A 10473-nucleotide genomic window follows, 5' to 3' on the forward strand; every position below is an offset into this window, starting at 1 on the left:
AAAGTACTGTAAGGGACAGTGTATTCCCAACAATAAAACAATTTAAATAATTTAAAATACAAATCTTTATTTGAAGCACCCGTTTTTCGAAATACTTAAAAGGTATAATACATTATATTATTTATGTTATGCAATATAAACCCTGAATACTGAAAAGCAAATTAAAACTGAACTTTTGCATCAAAAGTTAGCCTCAATATTAAGACAGCTTCAATAATTAATTTACTTCTCAGTTTAAAGGCGTAAATATAACGAAATTTGGAAATAATCAATTAATTTAAAGTAAAATATGTATTGACAACCTTTTCTGAATATTTCGCCTTAGTTAGATTCTTTTAAATAGTTTGTTTACATTTTACATGTTTAAATCGGCCCTTAGTTATTAAACAAGGTAAACTTAATTAATATAAAAGTTGTTTTAATAGATTCGGTTGCAAATAAATTATGATAAAACCGACAAAATTAAAATATTCATAATATATTGATAAACTTAATAAATTAGTGACTGTACAAAATTACAATACAGAAAGACTTTGCCACTGTGGCTTGCAAATAAGCGTCTCATTTGCGACCAATCAAAGTCATTGGGACATTTAGTAGTTTTAGAGAACGGAAAGTTACTGGCTCCATTAACAACAGGACCGTATTGCAATAGTCTAAAATAGACGATTATACATACAATACGAATCATACAATTTTCTACTTTAAGGCTATGGTAATATCATTATATTTTCAATGGAGTCAGTTAATTGCTCAGACATTTTTCTGTTCTTTCTGAACCCTTACGCGTAGACAAGAAAGGTCGCTTGATAAATAAGTAACAATAGTCGGAAGTTTAAAACCTACTATGCCACCACGCACGCACTTAAAATAGTTTTTTAATGACATTTCTATTTTTCGTTCAGGAATTTCTGTATTTTATCAGGCTCGGCTAGCTCTTTAAGGCGATGCAGATTGTCCCACCACAGTTTGAGGCGATGACGGCGAATCATGTTGAACCATGGAGTTATTGGTCCTTCCAATGTAGGCAGGTATCTGAAAGATTTTATTGACTTGAAGGAATTTATCTACATATTTTCTAATAATATCAATAGATTAATAAAATTAAAAGAATACCCAGCCGAGTTTGTTGCCAGCTTTTTGTTTTGTGTGTTTGCATGAGTTCGATTTCTGTGTCAGGTCAGAAGCATTGAGTTTTTTTCTATGTAACAAAGTAAGTAAGTAAAGTAAAGTAAAATAAGTAAGTTTATCCAGTTTCGAAGTTGGCGTTGGTTCAACTTTACGGCGGGGCCCTGACCTCGGAATTCACGTTAAACTAACAGGGATAAGAAGTAGTTTACCTCAGTTTTATATTGTCTGGTGGGAAGCTTCGACCGGGGCTCGTTACCACCCTAGCTATAAGTAAACCTTCGCATGGCGTGAAGAAATTTTCTCTAAGGGAAAAACGCATCTACCAGTTTTATCATTCTCCGGGCATGGGCGCACAGGTGGCAGTAATGTTCCAATAATAAACGAATAATATCAAACTCCCCTGACCATGTTTTGGTAGTTGGACAGGAGCATTTTATTCCTTGCCAGAGCCAGTAGATTAAATAGGGGGCTAAAAATGTTATCCCTTGTCTTTGCTAACCGCGCAGCGCGTAAGTAGTTTAGTAGGAACGAGGTGGTGGTAGCCAAGTACTCACGCATTAAATTCACTCTTCGGCACGAAGCAGTACTCGGAGATCTCGTTCGAGTTGGGCTTCACTTTGACGTCGGACTGGAAGAACAGGATGTGGTCTATCTCGTGCTCGCCCCATACGCCGTCGCCGGGGTCGTGGTAATGCACGCGCGTCAGGAACGTGAACAGCGATGGGTCCAACTTTGAACATTAGAATTGTACTTAACTCCATCATATAGTCACAAAACATGCGTAAGAATTCAACCCTACGTAGTGAAAAAACAAGGGATGAGCGATGCAGTAATGAACTACAGTAGAGGTGACGAGCGACGTCGTGGGAACAATTACATCCTCATTATTGTGTTAAACATTGGACATCCACTGCTCCGGTCATAGCATCGGTCTTTTGCAAGGAGTTCCAAATATTTTGATGCCGCTTGGATCCAGCGACTCTCAGCGAATTGTTTGATGTCACCGGCCCCTTTGTCGGAGGTCTACCAACGCTGCGTTTCCCGGACGTATACACGGTGTCTGTTTTTGCATCTTACAATAGCGGTCAGTGACCCAGTAAATTTGTGCAATGTCAACTACTTATTCTTAAAAAAAAATATCGTGTGTAAGCGGCGCGGCAGCGGTATGAATTCAATCAATAACAATAGTTTTATGTAGCTGAAAAATCTATTCAAATAGGTACTTAGTTTGATCAGCTGATTCCAAATTTCTAAATGCAGAAATTAATGTTTGAATTATTGTTCACTGGTGTAGTAAGCTTCAATTATTTTGAATAGTGCTTAGAGAAGATCGGACGGATATTCAAAATTCAAATTCAAAATTTCTTTATTCATGTAGCCCTATCATAAATTTTACTATATCGTAACAACGATAAACATCTCGACAGAAATATACTCAAGAATAACATGTCTTTTTTTTTTTTTTTTATAATAATAAGTTTTGTTTCGAGTGTTTTTACTACCTACACTTGGAAGAAAATTTCTAAATAAGTATATTTATTTCACTGCAAAGAACTTCAGACTAAATAGTAATATTTCATTTGTTTGAACATCATACTAGACTATTATCATCATCAAAAGCATCAACCCATTACGGGTCCACTACAGGCAACGGGTCTCCTCTTAGAATGAGAAGGGCCGTTCTCTACCACTTTGGCCAAGTGCGGATTGGTATACTACACACGCCTTTGAGAACAATAATTGTCAAATAACTTTAACTTTAACAATTATTAAGTAAGAATTGAGGAAATTATAAATTATACCATACAGATTCTCCTGCATTTCGCTGAGTATAGCGAATTAAGCTTCATTTTCATAATATATCATGGAATTCCGCAAAGTAACGCCTGCTTCTAACCAATATTCAAACTCTCAGGCATGCACGATTCCTCGCGATGTTTTCCTTTACCGTTAAAGCAATTGATATAAAAAATTTAAAACGCACATAACTCCGAAAAGTCAAACGTGCGTGCCAGTATTCGAACTCGGTCCCCCCATAAGGGAACCCGAAGCCCTAACCATTACGCTATGACCACTCAAACGTTTTGCCAGCAGGATTGGTATCATAATTGGTAATTACCTGGTCAAGAGGAATGCCTAACTCGTGGTTCAGTCTTCGCCTAGCTGCTGTTACGACATCCTCGGGCTTGTCATCGATGTATAGAGGATGACTGCAGCAAGCGTTTGTGTAGTAATCAGGATATGTTACCTGCGAAAACATAACTAAAATTAATCAAGCATAACATAATATGTTAAAACCTAAACAAGATAAAAATTATCAACATCACCAACCCATTACCGGCCCACTGCAGGGCACGGGTCTCCTACCTACGGTAGTCCACCACGCCGGCCCAGTGCGGATTGGTGGACTAAGACAAAGACAAGACAAAAATAGAATAATGGGGGTCTATCTGTCGGGTTAATTTGTGAATCTAAACCACCCAAACGAATACTAAAAAAAATCATTCAAATCGGTCCAGCTGTCTAGGAGGAGTTCAGTGACATACACACGCACACAAGTAATATATATATATAAGATGTACATTGTACGTAATATCATTGCCTCTCTCGTCTCTCATTGCCTTGTTCCATTAGTTAAGGTAGCCTGGAAGATATCACTTTTAGTGATAAGGCCGCCTTTTGCATATAATTTATGTTAAAGTAAGTGTTCCTGTGTGTGTTTCCTTTATTATGCAATAAAGTTGTTTAAATAAATAAATAAGTACTTTTTGGCTTGATCGCCTCTGCAGAAACATGTCTCCTCTCTTATTAAACAGGAACACACTAAATGCTCTGTGTAGCAGCACTTTGCCATCGGGGCCCACTTTGTGGCAATCCCTTTTAGTCGCTGTCCCTATGAAGTTGTCCTTTTCGTCCACCAGCAGGCAAATATCCTTGTCCAGAGCAGCAGCCTAGTGGAAGTGGAAGAAATGTATATTCATTAATACAGTAGAACTGGCTCGATGACCTGTTGATTACCTCTTACATTCGTGATAATAATTTTTAAAGCATGCCAAATATGTAAATTTAAAATTAATCTGTACGATGTGGGGATTTGGCAAAGTATCCTGGCGGCAAAATCTAATAGCCAAAGCCAGAATGCTATTAGATTTTAAGCTAAGATAAGAGAAGTAGGAAGTATTAATTTTCGTCAAGGAAACTAATGGGTCCCGAATAAATAAAGAATTAAAAAAAAAGCATGCCAACCCACTGGCCACGTGTGGGCAGTGTTTTGTGTACTGTAAATATCTCTCCCCCATGAGTAATATACCGAGCAGTATAGGATATCTGAGAATACACTACATATGTATGTACTATAGATTTACGGCCGATTGGTGCTGTGGGCAGAGACCTTGCTTTCGGAGTCTAAAGCAGTGGGTTTGATTCGTACAACTGGAAAATGTTTGTGTGATGAACATGATTATTTTTTCAGTGTCTTGGTGTTTATCTATATGATTATAAGAATTTATTAATATTATTCATCAGTTATCTTAGGACCATAACACTAGCTACGCTTACTTGGGGCTAGATGTCCATATATGTATTGTCGTTGTATGTATTACTGTTTTATATTGCATTGTTGTTGAACTGCATCGTCGGGCTAATGGTTAGCAAGTTTTAATACCAATCACAAGGCACTGGATTCGAATCCTGGGTTGAGCCAATTTTTCTTTCTAGAATTGCCAGTACCAGATTGGGGTAAGGAAATTGGCGTTTTCCACCTAGTGCCTCGGGAATGTTCTAGTAACCCATCGTTAAATTATGGTCAATAACATCTGATAGTAATCGGTAACCACAAACAAACTGTAATGAAACAAATTATCCCTGCAATACTGTACTGTAAGTGATGATACGGTTTAAGATGATAGCAGGCTAATCTGTTTGTTAGGGGTATGGCAGTTATATTAAACCCATATCTGTAATTGCTTGCTACGCGACATCATAGCGGCATCCTAAATCACTTAGCGAGACGTCTTTGTCCACGGGGTAGCCACGGTCGAAGCCTCCCACTAGACCATACTAAGAAATTCAGAAATTGTGAATTCCCAAAATGCTTCTGCCGGATCGAACCCGGGACCTCGTACTTAAACTCACAGCGAACACCGCGCGCCAGGGAGGTTGCCAAATTGATTGATGTTAATGTAATCACAGTGCAAGATAATGATACAAATAATTCTATTGTATAAATCTTATATATTATATCTTTAAACAAGCAATTCTTGTATTTATACAATTGGAATCTCGGAATCGGCTCCAACGATTTTCATGAAATTTAGTACACATACAGGGGGTTTCGGGGGCGATACATCGACCTAGCTAGGATTCATTTTTAGGAAATGTCATTTTATTTGTGTTTTCCGGTAATAACCGATTTGGTGAAACGAAGAAGCACGGATCGGCTAGTTATTAATTTAAAAAAAAAATCGCAAGGCTAAAAGTAGTTTCTGTCGTTTACCAAATATTTACGAATGACAATAGTTTTAGTCAAGCCTTTAACCAATTTAAATAAAGATAATAGTTGCGCAACAAATAAAAAATTAGTCTTTTGATGCACCTAATGATATTATGTTGAGAGATAATCATTTATAACACTATTATTTAAATCTCAGATCTCATTATGGTGAAGTTAAATCGAGTGTTTCTTAAACCTTCAAGGCTATCTCATAATTAATCAAAGTGACTCTAACAATTGCTTAATGTGCTTTAAGAAAATGATACTGCTATTCATAATGAGCACTGATGGTGTCTAGAGTCTTAGTATAATGTCCCAATCCAATGCTTGACCTAGGCACGAGTAACTGACAGCCAGTGGTGTGCATAGAGCTTTGACTGTAATGCAAGAAGATGGCATAAATAGAAAAAAAACCTTCTATATACGAATAATATAAAATTGTGCTAGCCAGTGCTATTGTGCAGGTATGAATTGAACACCACTGCATATAATTCTACACCAGTGAAATATAGTATGGAAGTTCTGTTATTTTGATCTTAAAATCATAAAATTATTTATTTAATTCATTATGAGATGTCGTACCCAGGCCACAAATATTATATATTAGCTGACCCACGCGACCTCGTCTGCGTATGAGTCAATAAACTAGAATAGATCTGATGCTAACATGTCCCATATGCCTTGCAACTTGCTGTTATTTGTAGAGTTATGTCCTTTACCTCTTGACTATTTATCAGATCTTCATTAAAATTAGATAATACATGTTTTATAGTATACACTTTCAAATAAAAAATAATTATTAAAATCGGTTCAACTGTAACAGAGCTGTTAAGTAAAATTTATAAAAAATTTCGTCCCATTTCCCAGAGGCAGTACAGCAATTTTCCAGTTACAGTTTTATTATAAGTATAGATATAAATGATATGCAAATAATATATTCCATTTTAGTTTTTTTCAATAGAATATAGCTAGCTGTACTGTTTCAAAAAGTTCATTGAATTTTATCAAAAATCGGAATCCACAATTTACATTGGCAACATCTGCCATCTACTCATAAAAAGTTATTTATAAAGTTTTTTACAATATTAGATTAAACTCAAATATACAGATGAACATTGAAACCTCCACCTTTAATGAATTTACTAAATCAAAAGTTCCACTAACCTGTGCAGGATCTACACCATCTTCAATTTCCTTTAGTTCTGGTTTTGACGGCTCCGAGGATAAGTACCTCTTTTCCACTTTCAATGTATTCCACAGTGAACTTGTGAATCGTCTGACAAGCATCTTGAATAACAAAAAATACTTTATTAATGAGCAGCGAACATAGGTGTGTTACATTACCTTAGTTGGACTGTAATGCTCATTGTTAACTATGAACCAATTATAGGCTGTGTTGGATGGGAACAGATAACAACAGTATTAACATTTTTTTTTATCTTACAACAACTTAGGCCATTACTGCAATCACAGTGATGATCAGTCCAAGACGGTAACAGTAATCTGTTAGAGGTGGGCCACCCATAATTAGTTTCTATGCTGCATCAAACCAAATATCATGTAAATTGTTTCTCGATGTCTTTACTATCATACTAAAAAATTTCACATCAGTATCTGTAGTCTTCTGGTTCTGAACTATTGCAAGCCCTATATACCTAGTGATAAGGCTCTTAATAATGAGTTTAGTACATAATGTAGGCAGCCTGTGTTTAATGTATGAACAAACTTTGAAATAATTGAAATAGGTTATAAGCTTATCATACAATTAAGCTGTTGAACTCTCTGATTTTGATTTTGAATTGGTTAATCTATAATTGTGAGAATAATTTTTAGTGATATAAATAACTAAATACGATTAATTATTTGTACAGGGCATTTAAGCAATTATAGTCCTAGCAAAATGTTGCCAGTTCAAACAAAAAATTAATATAAAAAACTCCTTGGATCAAAATCAGTCAAAAGGAACCCAAAATAGAATTTCACTCTGGTGAAACAGAGAGTCAATAATCTGTACCAAAAAATGTAAGTAATTTATTTAAATAATTTGAATAAAACTTAATCTCAAAATAAAGCTTTCAATCCAAAACTATAACTAAGGTATATACTAAGGTTATCTGCATACAATGTTATTAGAATAAGGAAACATTTTGTGTCCAATAGATGTTTAAAAATAAATATTCCTTTGGTGAATGAATGAATTACAATGAACAGATATCTTACACAGATAAACTGTAATTTAAGCAATATACATACTGTTGGGTTCATGGCCTACTTAGCAATGCAAATACTATTGTGCCACAAATATGATAAAAGAGTTCAGAATCTTAAATAATCCATAATAGTATTATAGCTGCCTTTTTGTTAGTTTGATGGTAACATAAAAATTTTCACAGAGATTAGCTAGCATTGTGAGAAGGACAAAATACTTTTGGAAGAGCGTCCAGGACCATTTCATGGGATTTAACAGCAAAACTGATCTTGACCAAATATTGCAATTGTATAGCTTCCATCATAGACTAGGATCTATGATAAAAATCCCTGTGAAAAATAACAGGCTCACATAATCAAGCAAGTATTGTTAAATACTCATAATCTCAAAAAAAAATAACAATAAATATTTATGCATTTCCGGCGAACGTATTGAACAGGGGGTTAACCAAACCCTTTCACTTAATACTTTAGATATTCTTTTAATTGGTTAACCCCGAAATTTAATTTTCTAAATTTAAGCCAACCATAATTTGTACGATTATTTATAAATCAAGAAAAGTTAAAAAAAAACTGAGTATACGTGGTAACGTCCGTATTTTTAACCGGCTAAGAAGCTATTCGTAGCTGTTATAATATTTAATGTTTCGATAACCGTTTCGTAACTAGTTTAAGTTGTGTTTATTAGAGTAGGTAATCCGGCAGTAATAAAAAAATGCTACGTTACCTTTCGGTTTGCGTTTTAATACTTTTTCAGTTTAAATTATTCATAAAGTTCGACGATTTTGATAAAGATACACTGAGACTTAAGAAATGTATACCTTGAAGAAATTTAATCACAATGAATAACAATAATACGATATTTTAGCTTTATTATATAGGTGCCAGGCAGTCACAATAATTATTGTCGTGCTAATGTACGGACTGTACCTACCACACTTCTGACATTTCTTAATGCCAATCTGTCAATCAGCTGACTTTTCAAAATGTCATTTTGTAAAATAATGTTGCCAATTCAATCTAATTAATGATGATACACATTCATACACTTCACAGAAGTTCCGATCGTTTTCAACAAGACGTATTAAATTAAAAGCCTACTAGAACTTAGGTAGCTGATGAATATTTTTTATGAATATAATACACATGATTACTTTGAATATACAGATAAACACCCAAACACTGAAAAACAATCTTGTTCATCACACAAACATTATCCAGTTGTGGGAATCGAACCTACGGGCTTGGACTTAGAAAACAGGGCCGCTGCCTACTGCGCCAGTCGGTCGTCAAAACTATACTGTACTGTACAATAATTTGACTTTTAATTTCGTGGAATTCTCAAACAGAAATGTATAAAAAATTTAAGAAAATAAATAATAGTTTAAAAAAAACTAAAAAACACGCTTTTTATAGAAAACCGAACTAAAAAATTGAAAATAAATTTTAATAAATTTAAATTAAGAATAGTGTTAAAAATTTCAATAAATATAAATTAATAATAGTGTGAATAAAAAATATATTTTATTGTAAAAAAAGCGTGGGGTGCATGGTGTCAATAGTTATAGATATTTTATTGACAGATATGAGTAGAGTGATTATTATTTTGATAATAGCTTAAAAAGCACCCCACGCTTTTATTTAAATAATATATATTTTTTATTCACACTATTATTAATTTATATTTATTGAAATTTTTAACACTATTCTTAATTTAAATTTATTAAAATTTATTTTCTACTTTTTTAGTTCGGTTTTCTATAAAAAGCGTGTTTTTTAGTTTTTTTTAAACTATTATTTAATTTCTACTTTTTAGTTTGGTTTATTTTGAATTGTTATTGGATCTAATCTACTATAAATTCCGTGATAACTTATTTAAAACAGCCCATTAAAAAGTAACAGCTAACGCCCTCTACCATCTAGTAGCTTAATGTTTTCTGTGGTATTTGTTAGGTACGCGAACGCCATCTGTTGGAAACGCCATAGGTTATTTACATTTGGGTCTAGGGTTTTTTACATTTGGGTCTAGATGGCGCTGTAGTAATTGTAATTAATAGTTCGAAAAAACTAAAAAATCTTATTTTTTATATTGAAAATTGGAATAATCTTCTCAGATTAGTGTATTGTCATCGATCCTCGATATGTCTACAAAGTTTGAATCAAATCTGATCGTTCAAAGTGGGTCAAAATCGCGCCCAAAGAAATCGGTTACAAACAAACATACAGGTGAAGCTAATAAAAAGCTTATAAAAAAAAAGCAAAAGGCTTATGATAAAGAATCAAAAGCTCAGCTCAGACATAATAGTAAAAAATAAATTAGGCGCATTATAAAAAAGAAAAATGTTCCAGTTTAAGTCTGATTTTAAACCCTACGATAGAACTCCACTTCTATCGTCATTTTATGACATTTCAGATATAACCAACAATTTTATTTGCCCTTTTGATTGCACACAAAAATATAAAATACAAATAAATGATTTTCTAAAAAAAAAGATGATAGCAACACTGCAGTGGAAAAAATAAGAGCACTTTTAAAGACTCAAGAGAGTATGATAATAGATGTCGACTCACGACGCTTTCAGAGGCGTGCGGACTCACCCCCGCCCGAGACCCCGTCACACCGATCGTCGCCAGACCCGAGG

General features: G+C 34.2%; 1 protein-coding gene across 1 annotated transcript; it reads right to left on the reverse strand.

Annotated features, from left to right (window-relative positions):
• Positions 1 to 47: 47 nt before the first annotated feature.
• LOC120632286 (isopentenyl-diphosphate Delta-isomerase 1) lies at positions 48 to 8759 on the reverse strand. Its single transcript, XM_039902120.1, has 6 exons — positions 8559 to 8759; positions 6788 to 6910; positions 3897 to 4082; positions 3251 to 3379; positions 1686 to 1861; positions 48 to 1035 (listed from the first exon to the last, which is right to left on the reverse strand). The coding sequence occupies exons 2-6, from the start codon at positions 6908 to 6910 to the stop codon at positions 891 to 893; spliced, it is 759 nt and encodes a 252-aa protein (XP_039758054.1). The 5' UTR covers positions 8559 to 8759; the 3' UTR covers positions 48 to 890.
• Positions 8760 to 10473: the final 1714 nt, after the last annotated feature.

This window comes from Pararge aegeria, chromosome 19, assembly GCF_905163445.1.
Source record: "Pararge aegeria chromosome 19, ilParAegt1.1, whole genome shotgun sequence".
NCBI classification, from domain to species: domain Eukaryota; kingdom Metazoa; phylum Arthropoda; class Insecta; order Lepidoptera; family Nymphalidae; genus Pararge; species Pararge aegeria.

Excerpts from the sequence above, each read along its gene's own strand:
- LOC120632286 (XM_039902120.1), bottom strand. The coding sequence starts at position 6,910 with ATGCTTGTCAGACGATTCACAAGTTCACTGTGGAATACATTGAAAGTG. Across the intron at positions 4,083-6,787 it reads ATGGTGTAGATCCTGCACAG|GCTGCTGCTCTGGACAAGGA; the intron begins GTTAGTGGAACT and ends CACTTCCACTAG. Across the intron at positions 1,862-3,250 it reads TAGGCATTCCTCTTGACCAG|TTGGACCCATCGCTGTTCAC; the intron begins GTAATTACCAAT and ends TAATGTTCAAAG.